The following is a 21,287-nucleotide window of genomic DNA, read 5'->3' as shown; positions in this document are numbered from 1 at the left end:
TAATAACATGGTTATATACAGGGAATACCAGGTAATAACATGGCTATATACAGGAAGTACCAGGTAATAACATGGCTATATACAGGGAGGTAATAACATGGCTATATACCTGCGGTACCAGGTACCAGGTACCATGGTCAAGCCATGAGGTCGAAGGATTTGCCAGAGCTCCGAGACAGGATTGTGTCGAGATACAGATCTGGGGAAGGGTACCAACAAATGTTTGCAACACAGTGGCCTCCATCATTCTTAAATGGAAGAAATTTGGAACCACCAAGACTCTTCCTAGAGATGGCCGCCCGGCCAAACTGAGCAATCAGGGGAGAAGGGCCTTGGTCAGGGAGGTGACCAAGAACCCGATGGTCACTCTGACAGAATTCCAGAGTTGGGAGAACCTTCGAGAAGGGCAACCATCTCTGCAGCACTCCACCAATCTGGCCTTTATGGAAGAGTGGCCAGATGGAAGCCATTCCTTTGTAATAGGCACATGACAGCCCGCTTGGAGTTTGCCAAAAGTCACCTAAAGGACTCTCAGACCATGACAAATAAGGTGTTCTTGTCTGATGAAACCAAGATTGAACTCTTTGGCCTGAATGCCAAGTGTCACGTCTGGGGGAAATCAGGCACCATCCCTACGGTGAAGGATGGTGGTGGCAGCATTATGTTGTGGGGATGTTTTTCAGTGGCAGAGACTGGGAGACTAGTCAGGATCGAGGGAAAGATGAACGGAGAAAAGTACAGAGAGATCCTTGATGAAAACCTGCTCCAGAGCTCTCACAACCTCAGACTGGGGCGAAGATTCACCTTCCAACAGGACAACAACCCTAAGCACAGAGCCAAGACAACACAGGAGTGGCTTCGAGACAAGTCTCTGAATGTCCTTGAGTGGCCCAGTCAGCGCCCGACTTGAACCCGATTGAACATCTCTGGAGAGACTTGAAAATAGCTGTGCAGTGACACTCCCCCCATCCAACCTGACAGAGCTTGAGAGGATCTGCAGAGAAGAATGGGGAGAAACTCCCCAAATACAGGTGTGCCAAACTTGTAGCGTCAGACCCAAGAAGACTCCAGGCTGGAATCACTGCCAAAGATGCTTCAACAAAGTACTGAGTAAAGGGTCTGAATACTTATGTAAACGTGATATTTCAGTTTCTTATGCTTAATAAAACGTGTATCATTTCTAAAAATCTGTTTTTTTGCTTTGTCATTATGGTGTATTGTGTGTAGACTGTTGAGTGGAAATTACAATTGAATACATTTTAGAATAAGGATGTAATGTAACAAATTGTGGAAAAAGTCAAGGGTTCTGAATACACTGTATTTCGCTTGGGGGTAGAAGCTGTTCAGGGTCCTGTTGGTTCCAGACCTGGTGCATTGGTACCGCTTGCCGAGCAGCAGCAGAGAGAACAGTCTATCACTTAGGTGGCTGGAGTCTTTTACAACTGTTAGGGCCTTCGTCTGACACTGCCTAGTGTAGAGGTCCTGGCTGGTAGGGCTCTCGGCCCCAGTGACTGGGCGGTATGCAATATCCTCTGTAGTGCCTAGTGGTCGGGTCCCAAGCAGTTGCCATACCAAGCGGTGATGCAGGCAGTCAAGATGCTCTCATTGTTGCAGCCGTATAACTTTTTGAGGATCTAAGGGCCCATGCTGAATCTTTTCAGCCTCCGGAATGTGAGAAGCTGTTGTCGTGACCTCTTCACGACTGTGTTGGTGTGGTAGGACCATGATAATTCCTTAGTAATGTGGACACACCGATGAACTTGAAGCTCTCGACCTGCTCCATGACAGCCCAGTCGATGTGAACGTGCTCGACCCTCCGTTTCCTGTAGTCCACGATCAGCTCCTTTGTCTTGCTGACTTTGAGGGAGATGTTGTTGTCCTAGCGCCACACTGCCAGGTCTTGGACATCCTTGCTAACTCATCATCGTCGGTGATCAGGCCTACCACCGAGTCGTGTGTGGCCATGCAGTCGTGGATTAACAGCGAGTACTAAGCGCGCACCCCTGAGGGGCCCCAATGCCAAGGGTCAGCGTGGAGGATGTGTTGTTGCCCACTCTAACCAGCAGGAAGTCAAGGATCCAGTTGCAGAGGGAGGTATTTAAGCCCAGGGTCCTTAGCTTAGTGATGAGCTTGGAGGGCACTATGGTATTGACCACTGAGCTGTAGTCAATTAACAGCATTCTCACGTAGGTGTTCCCTTTGTCCAGGTGGGGAAGGACAGTGTGGAGTGCAATAGAGATGACATCATCTGTGGATCTTTTGGGGCGGTATGCAAATTGGAGTGGGTCTAGGGTTTCTGGGATAATGGTGTTGATGTGAGCCATGAACATCCTTTCAAAGCACTTCATGGCTACAGATGTGAGTGCTTCGGGCCGATAGCTATTTAGACCGGTTACCTTGGCGTTCTTGGGCAAAAGGGACTATGGTGGAAATATGTAGGTATTACAGACTGGGTCAGAGAGAGGTTGGGACATGTAGGTATTACAGACTGGGTCAGAGAGAGGTTGGGACATGTAGGTATTACAGACTGGGACAGGGAGAGGTTGGGACATGTAGGTATTACAGACTGGGTCAGAGAGAGGTTGGGACATGTAGGTATTACAGACTGGGTCAGGGAGAGGTTGGGACATGTAGGTATTACAGACTGGGTCAGGGAGAGGTTGGGACTTGTAGGTATTACAGACTGGGTCAGGGAGAGGTTGGGACTGTCAGTGAAGACACTTGGCAGGTGGTCAACGCACACTCCGTCTGGCCCTGCGGCTTTGTGAATGTTAACCTGTTTAAAGGTCTTACACACATCAGCTACAGAGAGCATGATCACACAGTCGTCCAGAACAGCTGGTGGTCTTATGCATGGTTCAGCTTGCATCACTGGGCAGCTCACGGCTGGGTTTCCCTTTATAATCCGTGATAGTTTGCGAGCCCTGCCACTTTCGACGAGTGTCAGAGCCGGTGTAGTAAGACTCGATCTTGGTCCTGTATTGACGCTTTGCCATGTTTGATGTTTCATCGAAGGGTGTAGCGAGATTACTTACAAACGTCTGGATTTAGCGTCCCGCTCCTTGAAAATGACAGCTGTAGCCTTTAGCTCGGTGCGGATGTTGCCTGTAATGGATGGCTTCTGATTGGGATATGTTTGTACGGTCACTGTGGGGACGACGTCGTCGATGCACTTATTAATGAAGCCTGTGACTGATGTGATAAACTTCTCAATGCCATCAGATAAATCCCCGGGAACATATTCCAGCCTCGCAATCAGACCTCCTCCTGTACCCGTGTATGTGGGGTGGGAAGGGGGGTAAAAGACATTCACAGCCCACCAGCTGGAGCCTCCATTAATAATAGATAAAAGAGACTTTCCTGACTGACACGGTGCTAGTGAAACACGATCTATAAGCTTACTGTTGCAGGCTCGCACATACGGTATCCAACCAACTATTCTGTCTTAATTAGAATTGGTAAACTGATAAGGCAAAGAAGCTAACTTTATTTTGTGGACTAGATTACTGGAGTGCTTTGCTATTGGTCTTTCATTTGAATTTGACATTATCTAGCACACCACTGAAAGAATCACCTTTAGTATTTGGTAAAACCATGTCTTGCATCTTTGCAGTCTAAACGCTGGAATGATGCTCGCAGTCTCCGGGGAACTCCCACATTACATTGTCTTTCCATGCAGAAATATCATGCCTCATTTCACACCCATCCTCCAATATCTCTGTCTGTCTCTCTCTCTCTCTCTCTCTGCGTCACTGTCTTTTAGAAATCAACCCATCACTCCTTCAGTTCTCTCAATGCACAGGCACAGAGTACAGTAATTCAAATGTATTCCTGTCTTCACTTGTCTTAGGTTCTTATTGCTGTTATTCAAAAAGTGTTTAGGACTAGAGCGAACCAGGGTTGGGGCCAATTCCATTTCAAATCAACTCATTGCTTTTCAATGAGGTGCTCCCGAGTCCCAACCCATGATCACTTCTCTCTCTCTCTCTCTCTGGGGTCGACCCCTTCTGTCTCTCTCTGGGGTCGACCCCTTCTCTCTCTCTCTGGGGTCGATCCCTTCTCTCTCTCTCTCTCTGGGGTCGACCCCTTCTCTCTCTCTCTCTGGGGTCGACCCCTTCTCTCTCTCTCTCTGGGGTCGACCCCTTCTCTCTCTCTCTGGGGTCGATCCTTCTCTCTCTCTCTCTCTCTGGGGTCGACCCCTTCTCTCTCTCTCTCTGGGGTCGACCCCTTCTTCTCTCTCTCTGGGGTCGACCCTTCTCTTCTCTCTCTCTGGGGTCGACCCTTCTCTCTCTCTCTGGGGTCTCTCTCTCTCTCTCTGGGGTCGATCCCTTCTCTCTCTCTCTGGGGTCGACCCTTCTCTCTCTCTCTGGGGTCGACCCCTTCTCTCTCTGGGGTCGACCCCTTCTCTCTCTCCCTTCTCCAGCAGCCCCTGCATGACCTGTAGTGTGCCAACCTGAGGGTCCCAGACATAGAGCAGTCCGGGCAAATGCCAGATGGGCCGGTACATCTTTAGCCCAGTGGGCCGGTACATCTTTAGCCCAGTGGGCCGGTACATCTTTAGCCCAGTGGGCCGGTATATCTTTAGCCCAGATGGGCCGGTACATCTTTAGCCCAGTGGGCCGGTACATCTTTAGCCCAGTGGGCCGGTACATCTTTAGCCCAGATGGGCCGGTACATATTTAGCCCAGATGGGCCGGTACATCTTTAGCCCAGTGGGCCGGTACATCTTTAGCCCAGTGGGCCGGTCTAAATGGTGGAGTTTCGAGCAAAATACTGTTACAATAGGCCGGTGTGGTAGAAATGCTGATTTATGGTCCCAGGCTGTCCCTACTCCCAACAAAGCAGAGCAACACTGGGATTTAATCAGGCGTTTTTAGCAGCTGTGACTTTCAGCTCCACTGGGGTCCTCATCTGTGACTGCTGACCTGGAGACATCAGAGGAGAGGTGAGGAGCCAACTATGCACCTGCCTGGTTGTCAAATCCATCCCTGTGTGTGTGTGTTGGTTTTCTATCCTTGTGGGGACCCTACAATCCCCTAAAAGTCCCCACACGGATAGTAAAACAAGAAAAATAATCCCTCGTGGTGACATTTGCCACGTCCCCTTGAGGATAAAGGGGTTAGAATTAGGTTTAGGGTTTGGGTTACGGAAAATAGGATTTTGAATGGAAATTCATTTTAGGTTCCCACGAGGATAGAACAAATCGCGTGTGTGTGTGTGTGTGTGTGCAAAGAGACTAAATATTGTATATTGTGTGTGTGTGACAATAGTAGGTTAAGTATGTTACATTGATTCCCATGCAAAATAATGTCACTGAGTGTAAACACACAATCTTACCATATCATACACATTAAGGATGACAGGTTCATTAGCCATGGTTTAATCCTGAGATGGCAAGGCAACGTCGTCCTCTCCCTCCGACGTAATTGCTCTGGGAACAGTTAGCACCTCTCGCCCTCGACACCCAAGAGGCGCATAGGATGGTACTCTGCTGATGTGCGCTTCCCGGATGGGCTACACACACCGCGGCGTATTGGACTGAACGGAGCCCCAGGGTAGATGAATGATGGTTATTATAATAATGTCTGTCATACTCTGTCCTCAGCCAAAATTATACATTCTGTCCAATAATTCTGTCCGTTAAAAAGCTACGAGTATCTAGGTCGATAAAAAAGTATCAAATATCAAAGCGGGGAAACGTAATATTTCGCTTTCTGGCTGTAAAGACCACAGGCACGCACAAAACAAATCCGTGTAGTTAGCTCCCTAGCTAGCTCGAACTAGCCAGTTGCAGAACTTTTATTAACAAGGCCCATTACCAAGCAAGAAAAATAAGGGCTCTGGAAACCAAACCTTCGGTTGCCTCCGTTATCGCATCAACTGCGATCAGCTAAAACAGCACAGCTGGCCTGGGAGGACGATGATGATAATCAGAGGTTGAGACGAAGAGAGATTGATAAATGGGCCCAAAATCTGTCTTATCCAGCAGGTGGCGTTTTTTGAAAGTTTTATTTTTAACCTTTATTTAAACTAGGCAAGTCAGTGAATAAGAACAAATTCTTATTTACAATGAGTGTGGAATTTGGTTAACAAAAAAGTAATGGTTTATTTGCAAGGTGTGGCTTATTTGATCGAATAGACGTTTCGTATTGTTTAAGTTGTTATGAGTGTAACGTTACCGGTATAAGTAGGACACGTGATATCGCGGAAACATTTGAGAGAAAAAAATAACTTTATATCGGAGATCTGTCCTCTCATTGGCTAGAATGGTCCCACCTGATCTTGCCTCCTACCGACTGCTTTCCATTTTGAAGACAGTCATTTTAACAGAGCTTGAGTATCTGGTTAATCACTCGAGTATCTAGTTAATCACTCGAGAATCTGGTTAATCACCCGAGTATCTGGTTAATCACCCGAGTATCTGGTTAATCACCCGAGTATCTGGTTCATCTGTGTGATGCTTTTTGTACGAATCCGGGATATTAACTGCAGAATATCACTTCTCTCAAAGGCGGCGATAAGGCCAAAAAAATATAGAGATATATAGATAGATAGCATATAACAGATAGCTGACAATAGATTTCCGTATTGTTTTAAGCTTCACTTTTGTCTTGTCAGCTGTGGTGGTAAAAGCTAGCAATAGCGCAGGTATAGGACGTATCCAAGCCATGATCATTGTAGCTGGTGAATCAGTTGAGTTTAGTAAACAACAGTCGCGGATGATGTGGCTTTTCATCACACAGACAGATTGAGAGTCGAGTCGTTTTCCTGTAGTTGGCTCCTGTCCTCCGCCTGTCTGTCCGATGATATCCTCCCCATCCCAACATCATTATCTCTCACCGGAACAAAAAAAAAAAAAGGTGTCCTCCGGTCTCCAGAAACTGCTCAAAAGAAAGTGAATGAAATCATCCGAACCGTGTGGTGCGTGCGGGTTATGACTAGATTTGATACAGTATTTGTCCGATTTGGCTTTACGTAGCAGGTTAGAATTTACGTCGCAGGTTCAGAGAATTAGGAAAAGGATTAGGGGGAAAAAAGCTAAAACGTGTATGTTAATTTAACAAACGCTGTATCCCTTCTAGCCATGACCTGTGTTGCGCGTCGCAGCTGGCCCTCTGTACGGGCCGGGGAGGGGGGCATGCTTCTCTGTGAACGGGAACGAGTAAATGTCTTCCGCCACGAATTATGTCAATGCTGAGCTATATGAAGCCCTCAGCCTTGTTACAAAATTTGCTCAATCTGGCCTCTGCATGCCACCCGAGGCTCCGCAATTGAGTCGCACCATACATTCGGCGCCTCCGACCACATTTTCGGATCAAGCATAAATGTTTGATTGCAATATCGTGCTGCCTCCAACATTCTCCCCGCCACAAATTGATAAAGGGCTCCATAAATGGGCAGAGAGTTGCAGAAGTCAACAAAGCTTTTACCAAGAGATCCCTTTTTAAATGATTTATCATCCAAAGCCACAGGGTGGAATCTTTACTGCAGAATCTGTAGTAATGTTAAATTGTGCAGAACATGAGTATAGAGAGAGACCCATGCATTAGGGTGATTTATTATTTATTTAACTAGGCAAGTCAGTTAAGAACACATTCTTATTTACAATGACGGCCTAGGAACCATTGGGTTAACTGCCTTGTTCAGGGGCAGAAGGACAGATGTTTTACCTTGTCAGCTCTAACCACTAGGCTACCTGCCACCCCAGGTACAGTGCATTACAACAAAAACAGTAGGAGACAAGGATATACAAATACGTACAAGAAGAATACCGGGAAACATTATGACCATAAATGATTATTTATTTGATTGTTTTATTCAATTTGAAAACAAAATACTGCTTTATTTTAAAGGCAAAAAAATTATACAATGCATAACATTGATAATCCAAAAATATAGTACTGGCTAACAACAATATAGGGCAAAAAACATACATGAATTGTGAACTAGAATGTGCGGCATTCAGTAGGTCTCTTACAGAAAAGTGATAATAAAAAGGGAAGATAATGAGTTATTTCAGACACCTAATGTGCTTTAAATGAAAACAAATACATAGTATTGTCTGAAATGGCACCCTATTCCCTATATAGTGCACTACTTTTGATCAGAGGCTTATGTAGGCACTACATAGGGAATAGGGTGCCATTTGGGACACACTACAGACTAGATTAGTAATTGTTAGTGTCACCCCTATGACTCCATATAATACCATTAACTCCCTTTAGATTCTTGTCCACCACGGGCTCTACAAGTGTTCTGTCAGTGCCCACAGTAAATACAATACTTCTTACTTGATGGCATCCCATTGCTCGTTGTCAAGCCAATGGAACGACAAGATGGCACAGGACAGACACTGTCACTCAGGTTAATTCAACTTAGCCTCCTTGTCTAGAAAATATCTAGTACAAACATAACTTGTTACACTTTTATTTGATCTTTCATCTTATATTCCCATAAAAATCATTACACCACATGACAAGTCCAATGTTCATTCTAGTTTCCTAACGTTTTTAGTGTCAAGTCAAGTGAGAATAGGGCAACACAATTTATTCTGCTCCACAAAGTTCACTGACCCAATTCAATACAATTCGTGGCAAAGGTTTTAAGTCGATCAAAAGTGGAACTATACTACACCAAACTGGTGGACACATAGAAGCAGAATAAACATAGAGAGGTCAGCTTTTATTTTATTTTACATATCATCTATTTTCATACTAGCTTGATTCTTGTTTCATGGACAAAGTGTAGAGATCTGGCAATCTAACTAGGTCAAAACTCCACAGCAATTAATTTGTTATACCAATAATCATGAATGCCATTTGAAACAATCAGTTTGGAGAGGTGATATGCCGTACTCAAGTGATGGGACAGCCAGTGTCTGGCTGAGGTCCAGTTCGGTGTCCTGACTCCAGTCCAAGGTGATACACGAACAGTCTAAAATTTACATTACAATGACTGGTGCACGCAAATTCAACATGAATTTAATAGGTGCCCTAACGTCATCAAAAACAAAACAAAAACACACAGCATTGGCATCACAGCTATATTATCGCGGTCCAAGTGACGCAAGCCTACCACACTACTGTCCTGATCTGGTTCTTCCTTGGCATGTACTTATTGAACTCATTCACTTCCTAGAAGTCAGCAGGGTCACACACCTACATACAGGTAAAACCCCCAATACCACAGGCATTTAGATAAAACTATTAGTCTTTCGTGTGTTTTGTTTTCGATCATAGAAAGCATAGGCTATATCTTGCCGAGGCAACACGCCGCACGAGGGAAAGAAATGCAACTGCTCCGCTTCAATGTGCATCCTGAAAGTGTTTTTTGGTGTTAAGGTAATTTAGTCCTACTTCTATGCTATAGCCTACGCTATTATATTTGGTCCTTTTACGTAAAATACTAGTTAAATCATTAGGCCTATGAGATATTTCAAGGCATAGGCTACACTCAGACAAGGTGAGTCCAATACAAGGGTTTTGAGGACAGCCGTTTTAGTAACCCCCTCTAGTTTTCTGTCTGTTCTTGTTATGTAGGATTTGGCCCGCGCGCAGTGAGCGCAGAGCGTGTTGGACCAGGAGAGAACGCGCCACCTAGCCCGTTGTCAATACCCGCGCCACCTAGCCCGTTGTCAATACCCGCGCCACCTAGCCCGTTGTCAATACCCGCGCCACCTAGCCCGTTGTCAATACCCGCGCCACCTAGCCCGTTGTCAATACCCGCGCCACCTAGCCCGTTGTCAATACCCGCGCCACCTAGCCCGTTGTCAATACCCGCGCCACCTAGCCAGTTGTCAATACCCGCGCCACCTAGCCCGTTGTCAATACCCGCGCCACCTAGCCCGTTCTCAATACCCGCGCCACCTAGCCCGTTCTCAATACCCGCGCCACCTAGCCCGTTCTCAATACCCGCGCCACCTAGCCCGTTCTCAATACCCGCGCCACCTAGCCCGTTGTCAATACCCGCGCCACTTAGCCCGTTGTCAATACCCGCGCCACCTAGCCCGTTGTCAATACCCGCGCCACCTAGCCCGTTGTCAATACCCGCGCCACCTAGCCCGTTCTCAATACCCGCGCCACTTAGCCCGTTGTCAATACCCGCGCCACCTAGCCCGTTCTCAATACCCGCGCCACCTAGCCCGTTTTCAATACCCGCGCCACCTAGCCCGTTCTCAATACCCGCGCCACTTAGCCCGTTGTCAATACCCGCGCCACCTAGCCCGTTCTCAATAACCGCGCCACCTAGCCCGTTCTCAATACCCGCGCCACCTAGCCCGTTGTCAATACCCGCGCCACCTAGCCCGTTCTCAATAACCGCCCTATTTTCGACGCGTGTTGCCGCAGTTCGGCACCGCACTAAAGCGAATGTTACCTTTAGGCTGATATACATATTTATTTGGTTTTTCATGGAATTACAGAAATATTTTTACCAGCTATGTGTATTCTCAAATTGAAAAGAGTGCGCTCCCCCGCGCTCCAGCAGCACTACCTATTGGGCCCTGGTCAAAAGTAATGCACTAGATAGGGAATATGGCGCCATTTAGGACAACACAGGGCCTGCTGCACACCCCATGACACCGAGTTAGTCCAGCGTCTATTACAGTGATTGGATGAGCTGCAGGAATGCTAAACGTTCACTAGGTGGCAGCATCAGGCCGTTATCAGAGGACTGGATCAACAGAATGGCTTCCCATGGAGTGGTTTTGACCTTTCGTCATTCCTTTCAAAGTCACAATATTTAGTTTTCCTTTGCAAACAAACGAAAGCAATAGATTAAGCAACATATTTCCCTTTCCGTAAAACATGCAGCCTACGGCCGTTACTGTTTCACGTGACGCACACATCTGGATTAGATGAACAGAAAATGCCTTAACGATAAACCCAAGCCTCAATGTGAACCCGGAAGCATTTAAAATACCCATCTCTCTTTCAGACACAACACGTGGGAGGTGACATACACTCTAAAGAGATGCCTGGTTTACATCAACCTCAGTACAAATCGACAGGCACTATCATGCTGACACCTTGTCACGCCAAACTGTCAACAGATCTGGGACCAGGCTATAGAAGGAGACACCAGGTCTGGGACCAGGCTACAGATGGAGCCAACAGATCTGGGACCAGGCTACAGAAGGAGACACCAGGTCTGGGACCAGGCTATAGGAGGAGACACCAGGTCTGGGACCAGGCTATAGGAGGAGACACCAGGTCTGGGACCAGGCTATAGAAGGAGACACCAGGTCTGGGACCAGGCTACAGATGGAGCCAACAGATCTGGGACCAGGCTACAGATGGAGACAACAGATCTGGGACCAGGCTACAGAAGGAGACACCAGGTCTGGGACCAGGCTATAGGAGGAGACACCAGGTCTGGGACCAGGCTATAGAAGGAGACACCAGGTCTGGGACCAGGCTACAGATGGAGACAACAGATCTGGGACCAGGCTATAGAAGGAGACACCAGGTCTGGGACCAGGCTATAGGAGGAGACACCAGGTCTGGGACCATGCTATAGAAGGAGACAACAGATCTGGGACCAGGCTACAGATGGAGACAACAGATCTGGGACCAGGCTATAGAAGGAGACACCAGGTCTGGGACCAGGCTATAGAAGGAGACACCAGGTCTGGGACCAGGCTATAGAAGGAGACACCAGGTCTGGGACCAGGCTACAGAAGGAGACACCAGGTCTGGGACCAGGCTACAGAAGGAGACACCATGTCTGGGACCAGGCTACAGAAGGAGACACCATGTCTGGGACCAGGCTACAGATGGAGCCAACAGATCTGGGACCAGGCTACAGGAGGAGCCACCCGGTCTGGGGCCAGGCTACAGGAGGAGCCACCCGGTCTGGGGCCAGGCTACAGGAGGAGCCACCCGGTCTGGGGCCAGGCTACAGGAGGGGGCCAGCCACCCACCGGTCTGGGGCCAGGCTACAGGAGGAGCCACCCGGTCTGGGGCCAGGCTACAGGAGGAGCCACCCGGTCTGGGGCCAGGCTACAGGAGGAGCCACCCGGTCTGGGGCCAGGCTACAGGAGGAGCCACCCGGTCTGGGGCCAGGCTACAGGAGGAGCCACCCGGTCTGGGGCCAGGCTACAGGAGGAGCCACCCGGTCTGGGGCCAGGCTACAGGAGGAGCCACCCGGTCTGGGGCCAGGCTACAGGAGGAGCCACCCAGTCTGGGGCCAGGCTACAGGAGGAGCCACCCGGTCTGGGGCCAGGCTACAGGAGGAGCCACCCGGTCTGGGACCAGGCTACAGGAGGAGCCACCCGGTCTGAGAACAGGCTACAGAAGGAGACAACAGATCTGGGACTAGGCTACAGAAGGAGACAACAGATCTGGGACCAGGCTACAGAAGGAGACAACAGATCTGGGGCCAGGCTACAGGAGGAGCCACCCCGTCTGGGGCCAGGCTACAGGAGGAGCCACCCCGTCTGGGGCCAGGCTACAGGAGGAGCCACCCCGTCTGGGGCCAGGCTGCAGGAGGAGCCACCCGATCTGGGACCAGGCTACAGAAGGAGACAACAGATCTTGGACCAGGCTACAGAAGGAGACAACAGATCTGGGACCAGGCTACAGAAGGAGACAACAGATCTGGGACCAGGCTACAGAAGGAGACAACAGATCTGGGACCAGGCTACAGGAGGAGCCACCCCGTCTGGGGCCAGGCTGCAGGAGGAGCCACCCGATCTGGGACCAGGCTACAGAAGGAGACAACAGATCTGGGACCAGGCTACAGGAGGAGCCACCCCGTCTGGGGCCAGGCTGCAGGAGGAGCCACCCGATCAGGGACCAGGCTACAGAAGGAGACAACAGATCTGGGACCAGGCTACAGGAGGAGCCACCCGATCTGGGACCAGGCTACAGAAGGAGACAACAAATCTGGGACCAGGCTACAGAAGGAGACAACAGATCTGGGACCAGGCTACAGAAGGAGACAACAGATCTGGGACCAGGCTACTATGTTCACAGCACATCACTGATTGAACATCCACCTCGTCATTGTGACCAGTTTGAACAACCTCCCAACACGTTACCTTCACACATATACACATATACAGCTACTGCACCTGGAAGTATGTTTGCTCCATTATAGAGACTGTTTTTACGACAGGGGGGGGGTCAGAACATAAACCAAAAGAAAGATGACAACAAAAACACATAGCTAATATGCATCTGTATAAAACAGACGGGCTAAATCTAAATATACAGCGAGTGAGTTCTCATAGCCAGGCTCCCCCCAAAACAGATCAGCCATTCAGTTACAAAAGGTCCTCTGAGTGACAGAAAACAACATGGCCCTTTCCAACAACAAAAAAAACCTCGCTGCGAGAACACGAAACTAATGAGCCGTCAGAATGAGTCAGGGGCTCAAACTCTGCCTAGAAACTCTACAAATATATCTCTCTCCTCCTGACGGATATAAAAAATGATATATTTGGAATAAACACGCTTTTTAACCACCCAAGTCCTTCTGTCTGAGGAGCACAGCTCCGCTCAGCAGTAGGAATGCCATGTTTATTGTGAATCGTACACCTTTCTTAGTTATACAACGACAAGGTTAGCTCGTCATGTCATGGTTGTTATCCCTGTGGCAAAGAGACCAAAATACTTGTATCATTTGGGTTAAGCAACTATGATAATAACAAAATACACAAATAATTATAATTCTAACCACATGAACAACTATAAATTGGAAACATGGCTTACTGGTTTTTTTCTAGTTCATTTCTTCCTCTTTTCTTTTTGTGGCCTTCAGCAAAGTTCAGTCCCAGCTTTTGCTCTTAAACAAAAAAAACAAAAAAATGCTTTCGAGGAGAAAATTAGCGTGTTAAAAATGCCTCCTCAGTTGTGGCTGGAAGCGCATGTAGAGGACGGTAACGGCTGCAGCAGCTCCCAGGACAGCCACAAGGATTACCAAGGAGGAGACAGAAGAGTCACCGTCAGGCCTGGGACCGGGGGGAACATTAATGGCCATGGTGGGCTGTTGGGACAGAGAAGAGGGCAACAAAATAACACATCTTATATCATATCTGAGTTGTGTTCAGTGGGCCCCAAACAGCACTAGGCTATATATCCCTCAGTATATCTGAATGAGTTGTGTTCAGTGGGCCCCAAACAGCACTAGGCTATATATCCCTCAGTATATCTGAATGAGTTGTGTTCAGTGGGCCCCAAACAGCACTAGGCTATATATCCCTCAGTATATCTGAATGAGTTGTGTTCAGTGGGCCCAGCACAGGCTATATCCCTCTATATCTGAATGTGTTGTGTTCAGTGGGCCCCAAACAGCACTAGGCTATATATCCCTCAGTATATCTGAATGTTGTGTTCAGTGGGCCCCAAACAGCACTAGGCTATATATCCCTCAGTATATCTGAATGAGTTGTGTTCAGTGGGCCCCAAACAGCACTAGGCTATATATCCCTCAGTATATCTGAATGAGTTGTGTTCAGTGGGCCCCAAACAGCACTAGGCTATATATCCCTCAGTATATCTGAATGAGTTGTGTTCAGTGGGCCCCAAACAGCACTAGGCTATATATCCAGTATATATGAATGAGTTGTGTTCAGTGGGCCCCAAACAGCACTAGGCTATATATCCCTCAGTATATCTGAATGAGTTGTGTTCAGTGGGCCCCAAACAGCACTAGGCTATATATCCCTCAGTATATCTGAATGAGTTGTGTTCAGTGGGCCCCAAACAGCACTAGGCTATATATCCCTCAGTATATCTGAATGTGTTGTGTTCCCCCAAACAGCACTAGGCTATATATCCCTCTATATCTGAATGAGTTGTGTTCAGTGGGCCCCAAACAGCACTAGGCTATATATCCCTCAGTATATCTGAATGTGTCCCACACACACCCTCTGCTGCACGCGAAGCTGCACGTCCTCTCCCGCTGACGTGAAGAGATCCACCGCGGCACTGTGTGACAGGTGCTCCAGCTTGTGACCATTAATCTACATAAAGACAGAGGGAAAATAACATCATAGGAGCTTGATACATTATCGAGGACTATAACTGTCAGTACCACGATCGTTTAGGATCTCCCGTGCAGTGAAAAGCCTCATGAAATTAAAGCCACAATTCTACAGTAGATGGCTGGAATCTCAAGCCTAATACAAATTTCCCAGATAGACGATTGATTGATTGATTGATTCAAACATCACATGACATTCCCCCTTCTTACCCTCTGATCTCTAATCTAGTCCACCAGTCGGCTCTCTAGCAATTGAGCCGCTGGGGACGAGGTTCTCTTCTCCAAACCTCAAAAAAAAGAAAAGTGAAAGTCAATGTTTACCGCCAATATCTTGTCTCCTTCTTGTAATCTTCCATCCAGCGCTGCTGCTCCATTCTGTTTGATTTTGGCCACATAAATCCCACTGTCATTCAGGACATACTGCTGGTCCAGACCCCCCACGATGTTAAACCCCAGACCTGGAGGGAGGAAGAAAGAGAAAGAGAGAACAGGAAATGAAAGTGAAAGTTCTCAGGTGAGATACTTAGTATGGAGTTCTCATTACATGGACATTTGCTGACTGATCGCCTAGCATCACTACTCTGGATGGTTCTGACTTAGGTATTTGTAGTTGTCCACATATTCTAGGTGTTGTTGCAAATGAGAACTTGTTCTCAACTCGCCTACCTGGTTAAATAAAGGTGAAAAAAAAAACGGATTTACCGTCTGGATATTCAAAGAGGAAAATACCATAGAACACTTTATTTCCCTCTCTCTCTCTATGGACAAGGCTATGTAACTATGGTAGTGCAGAAAGTATTAGTTGGAGACAGGAGGAGAGGTGTGGACAGAAGGAGATGTCTGCTGATTACAATGTTGTTATGTGGGACAAGGTACAAGCAGAACCATTCCAGAAGTTGCCTATAAATTCACTTCCATGCAGTCAGTCTTGTCATAATATTGCAGATGCGGAAGAGCGGTTAACAGAACTCCAAAAAAATTAAAATAAAGATTTAAATGCCATGGAAACGCTCGTTTAACTCAACTCATCTTGTAGTTACCAGCCCCGTCGCGGACCCCGATGTCTAGCTCCCAGACAAACTAAACAACCTCTTCGCTCGCTTTGAGGACAATACAGTGCCGACGACACGTCCCGCTACCAAAACCTCTCCTTCACTGCAGCCAACGTGAGTAAAACATTTAAATGTGTTAACCCTCGCAAGGCTGCTGGCACAGACGGCATCCCCAGCCGCGTCCTCAGAGCATGGACAGACCAGCTGGCTGGTGTGTTTACGGACATATTCAATCAATCCCATCCCAGTCTGCTGTTCCCACATGCTTCAAGAGGGCCACCATTGTTCCTGTTCCCAAGAAAGCAAAGGTAACTGAGCTAAATGACTACCACCCCGTGGCACTCACTTCCGTCATCATGAAGTGCTTTGAGAGACTAGTCAAGGACTATATCACCTCCACCCTTTTTATTTATTTATCCGTTATTTTACCAGGTAAATTGACTGAGAACACATTCTCATTTGCAGCAACGACCTGGGGAATAGTTATAGGGGAGAGGAGGGGGATGAATGAGCCAATTGTAAACTGGGGATTATTAGGTGACCATGATGGTTTGAGAGCCAGATTGGGAATTTAGCCTGGGTTAACACCCCTACTCTTGCCATGGGATCTTTAATGACCTCAGAGTCAGGACACCCGTTTAACGTCCCATCCGGAAGACGGCACCCTACACAGGGCAGTGTCCCCAATCACTACCCTGGGGCATTGTCACCCTACCTGACACCCTAGACCCACTCCAATTTGCTGACACCCTAGACCCACACCCAATAGGTCCACAGACGACTCAATTGCAATCACACTGCCCTAACCCATCTGGACAAGAGGAATACCTATGTAAGAATGCTGTTCATCGACTACAGTTCAGCATTTAACACCATAGTACCCTCCAAACTCGTCATCAAGCTCGAGACCCTGGGTCTTGGCCCCGCCCTGTGCAACTGGGCCCTGGACTTTGACAGGCCACCACCAGGTGGTGAGGGCAGGAAACAACATCTCCACCCCGCAGATCGTCAACACTGGGATACCACAAGGGTGCGTTCTCAGCCCTCTCCTGTACTCCCTGTTCACCCACGACTGCATGGCCTTGCAGACGCGTCTCCAACTCAGTCATCAAGTTTGCAGACGCCACAACAGTGGTAGGCTTGATTACCAACAACGACGAGACGGCCTACAGGGAGGAGGTGAGGGCCCTCGGAGTGTGGTGTCAGGAAAATAACCTCACACTCAACATCAACAAAACTAAGGAGATGATTGTGGACTTCAGGAAACAGCAGAGGGAGCACCCCTCTATCCACATCGATGGAACAGTAGTGGAGAAGGTGGAAAGTTTTAAGTTCCTCGACATACACTTCACGGACAAACTGAAATGGTCCACCCACACAGACAGCATGGTGAAGAAGGCGCAATAGAGCCTCTTCAACCTCAGGAGGCTGAATAAATTTGGCTTGTCACCAAAAACACTCAAACTTCTACAGATGCACAATCGAGAGCATCCTGTCGGGCTGTATCACCGCCTGGTACGGCAACTGCTCCGCCCACAACCGTAAGGCTCTCCAGAAGGTAGTGAGGTCTGCACAACGCATCACCGGGGGCAAACTACCTGCCCTCCAGGACACCTACACCACCCGATGTCACAGGAAGGCCTTAAAGATCATCAAGGACAACAACCACCCGAGCCACTGCCTGTTCACCCTGCTATCATCCAGAAGGCGAGGTCAATACAGGTGCATCAAAGCAGGGACCGAGAGACTGAAAAACAGCTTCTATCTCAAGGCCACCAGACTGTTAACCAGCCATCACTAACATTGAGTGGCTGCCGCCAACATACTGACTCAAATCTCTAGCCACTTGAATAATAAAAAATTGGAAGTAATAAATATATCACTAGCCACTTTAAACAATGCCACTTTATATAATGTTTACATACCCTACATTACTCATCTCATATGTATATACTGTACTCTATACCATCTACTGCATCTTGTTTACATACCCTACATTACTCATCTCATATGTATATACTGTACTCTATACCATCTACTGCATCCTGTTTACATACCCTACATTACTCATCTCATATGTATATACTGTACTCTATACCATCTACTGCATCCTGTTTACATACCCTACATTACTCATCTCATATGTATATACTGTACTCTATACCATCTACTGCATCTTGTTTACATACCCTACATTACTCATCTCATATGTATATACTGTACTCTATACCATCTACTGCATCCTGTTTACATACCCTACATTACTCATCTCATATGTATATAATGTACTCTATACCATCTACTGCATCCTGTTTACATACCCTACATTACTCATCTCATATGTATATACTGTACTCTATACCATCTACTGCATCCTGTTTACATACCCTACATTACTCATCTCATATGTATATACTGTACTCTATACCATCTACTGCATCTTGTTTACATACCCTACATTACTCATCTCATATGTATATACTGTACTCTATACCATCTACTGCATCCTGTTTACATACCCTACATTACTCATCTCATCCTGTCTATGCGGTTCGGCCATCGCTCATCCATATATTTATGTACATATTCTTATTCATTCATTCATTTACACTTGTGTGTATTAGGTAGTTGTTGTGAAATTGTTAGATTACTTGTTAGATATTACTGCATGGTCGGAACTAGAAGCACAAACATTTCGCTACACTCGCATCAACATACGCTAACCATGTCTATGTGACTATATACAATTTGATTTGATTGAGGCGAGCTAGCTATATAAAAAAGCTATTCTCACTGGAGGTTACTGGCTAGAAAAACCTCATTTGTATTCGTCACATGCTTCGTAAACAAGTGTATACTAACCGGCCCTTCCCAACAACGCAGAGAAAGTAAAACACGTAACAAATACACAATGAGAAACGATAACTTGGCTATATACACGGGGTACCGAGTCGATGTGAAGGGGTACGATTTAATTGAGGTAAATATGTACAGTACCAGTCAAAAGTTTGGACACCTACTCATTCAAGTTTTTTTTCTTTTTCTGCAATTTTCTACATTTTATAAACTATGTTCTACATTGTAGAATAATAGTGAAGACATCAAAACTATGAAATAACACATATGGAATCATGTAGTAACCAAAAAAAGTGTTAAATCAAAATATATTTTAGATTCTTTAAAGTAGCCACCTTTTGCCTTGACAGCTTTGCACACTCTTGGCATTCTCTCAACCAGCTTCACCTGGAATGCTTTCCCAACAGTCTTGGAAAAACAATATGCTGAGCACTTGTTGGCTGCTGTTCCTTCACTCTGCGGTCCAACTCATCCCAAACCATCTCAATTGGGTTGAGGTCAGGTGAATGTTGAGACCAGGTCATCTGATGCAGTACTCCAGCACTCTCCTTCTTGGTCAAATAGCCCTTACACAGCCTGGAGGTGTGTTGGGTCATTGTCCAGTTGATAAACAAATGATAGTGGGATGGGATATCGCTGCAGAATGCTGTGGTAGCCATGCTGGTTAAGTCTGCCTTGAATTCTAAATAAATCACTGACAGTGTCACCAGCAAAGCTCCCCCACACCATCACACCTCCTCCTCCATGCTTCACGGTGGGAACCACACATGCAGAGATCATCCGTTCACCACCTCTGCATCTCGTAAAGACATGGCGGTTGGAACCAAAAATCTCTAATTTGTACTCATCAGACCAAAGGACAGATTTCCTCTGGTGTTATGTCCATTGCTCGTGTTTCTTGGCCCAAGCAAGTCTCTTCTTCTTATTGGTGTCCTTTAGTAGTCGTTTCTTTGCAGCAATTCAACCATGAAGGACTGATTCATGCAGTCTCCTCTGAAAAGTTGATGTTGAGATGTGTCTGTTACTTGAACTCTGTGAAGAATTTATTTGGCCTGCAATTTCTGAAGCTGGTACCTAATGAGCTTATCCTATGCAGCAAAGGTAACTCTGGGTCTTCCTTTCCTATTTTACCAAATAGGGCTATCTTCTGTATACCACCCCTACCGTGTCACAACACAACTGATTGGCTCAAATGCATTAAGGAAAGAAATTCCACAAATTAACAAGGCATACCTGTTCATTGAAATGCATTCCAGGTGACTACCTCATGAAGCTGTTTGAGAGAATGCCAAGAGTGTGCAAAGCTGTCATCAAGGTAAAGGGTGACTACCTTGAAGAATCTCAAATATAAAATATATTTTGATTTGTTTTACACTTTTTTTGGTTACTACATGATTCCATGTGTGTTATTTCAGTGTTGATGTCATTATTATTCTACAATGTAGAAAATAGTAAAAATAAGGAAACCCTGGAATGAAGTGTCCAAACTTCTGACTGGTACTGTACATCTGTATTCCCAGTCATGTGAAATCCATAGATCAGGGTCTAATTAATTCATTTCAAGTGACTGGTTTCCTTATATGAACTGTAACTCAGTAAAATCTTTGAAATTGTTTGTTGCGTTTATATTTTAGTTTAGTGTAGTTAGCATTGCTAACTGCTAGCTAGGTCCTCATTTGGCTCAGTAGCAAAACCCCGATCTCGTGGCGTTCAAATTGAAGCCTATTTGCAATATCCAGATTAGCTACCAAATTGGCATAAATTAAATAAAGACAGCCAGCTAGCTAAGAACAGTTAGCTATCCAGGCCATCCGTTTGCAAGCTTGCCAACTAACAGTAGATATTTCAGAGTTGCGACTGAAAGCTATTTTCTTACCTTGTGGTCCTCTTTTCAACTTTATATCCAGCACGATAGGCGCAGTATACATTGCTGACCCGTTCATGATGTTAGGAATCCAGAGGACAAGCTAAATAGCTGTTTTTGAGGGTAGTTATAAATGTGAAGGTGAACTCATACAGGAGTACCGTATCGATTGCCTGCAGTTTCCTGCCCTCTGATGGACTAGAACTCCACTTCCCAGAATGCTCTTCAATCTACTGCTCTACTCGTGACCTTTGATTGAACCACCCGTAACTGTTACTGTCGATCAAGAGAAACCAATGTTTCTCAATCTGGGGGTACTAGCTGGGTAGTAGTACCCCTGGGGGTGCCTGGCCTATCCACTGGGGGTATTTGTACAGAATTGTAAGAACCTAATGATAATCGCACTGGGGTAGTTTCTCCTTGGTACAGGTCTAGGAACAGATTCCCCTCAGACAGTTGCACATGAAGGTGTACTTCAGGCAGAGCAATGTGTGACTGTTGTAGCTGTAGAAACCCCATTGATAACCAGT

At 46.6% G+C, this 21,287-nt stretch overlaps 2 protein-coding genes across 2 annotated transcripts in view; both read right to left on the bottom strand.

The window, feature by feature from the left end:
- Positions 1–7,069, bottom strand: part of LOC115146532 (deubiquitinase DESI2) — a 25,016-nt gene extending 17,947 nt beyond the window's left edge. Inside the window, exon 1 of the mRNA XM_065004389.1 lies at positions 5,338–7,069. Coding sequence (XP_064860461.1) covers positions 5,338–5,376 — 39 coding nt within the window. The 5' untranslated portion in view covers positions 5,377–7,069. The remainder of the gene's footprint in view (positions 1–5,337) is intronic.
- Positions 7,070–11,925: 4,856 nt separating this feature from the next.
- On the bottom strand, positions 11,926–20,976 carry LOC115146488 (synaptojanin-2-binding protein). Its single transcript, XM_029688592.2, has 4 exons — positions 20,770–20,976; positions 15,307–15,443; positions 14,870–14,965; positions 11,926–13,986 (listed from the first exon to the last, which is right to left on the bottom strand). Exons 1-4 carry the CDS (start codon positions 20,834–20,836, stop codon positions 13,834–13,836), a joined length of 453 nt encoding a protein of 150 aa, XP_029544452.1. The 5' UTR covers positions 20,837–20,976; the 3' UTR covers positions 11,926–13,833.
- Between the last annotated feature and the right edge of the window lie 311 nt (positions 20,977–21,287).

Source organism: Oncorhynchus nerka, linkage group LG18 (genome assembly GCF_034236695.1).
Source record: "Oncorhynchus nerka isolate Pitt River linkage group LG18, Oner_Uvic_2.0, whole genome shotgun sequence".
Taxonomy (NCBI): domain Eukaryota; kingdom Metazoa; phylum Chordata; class Actinopteri; order Salmoniformes; family Salmonidae; genus Oncorhynchus; species Oncorhynchus nerka.
Note: the sequence above shows the minus strand (reverse complement) of the source record. Positions and strands in the feature narration are given on the sequence as shown.

What these genes read in the sequence shown, in the direction of transcription:
- LOC115146488 (XM_029688592.2), bottom strand. Translation starts at nt 20,836, where the DNA reads ATGAACGGGTCAGCAATGTATACTGCGCCTATCGTGCTGGATATAAAG. An exon ending in GTTGAAAAGAGGACCACAAG is followed by an intron (nt 15,444 to 20,769) that starts GTAAGAAAATAG and finishes TCCTCCCTCCAG; the next exon opens with GTCTGGGGTTTAACATCGTG. An exon ending in AGCTTCGCGTGCAGCAGAGG is followed by an intron (nt 13,987 to 14,869) that starts GTGTGTGTGGGA and finishes CTGTCCCAACAG; the next exon opens with CCCACCATGGCCATTAATGT.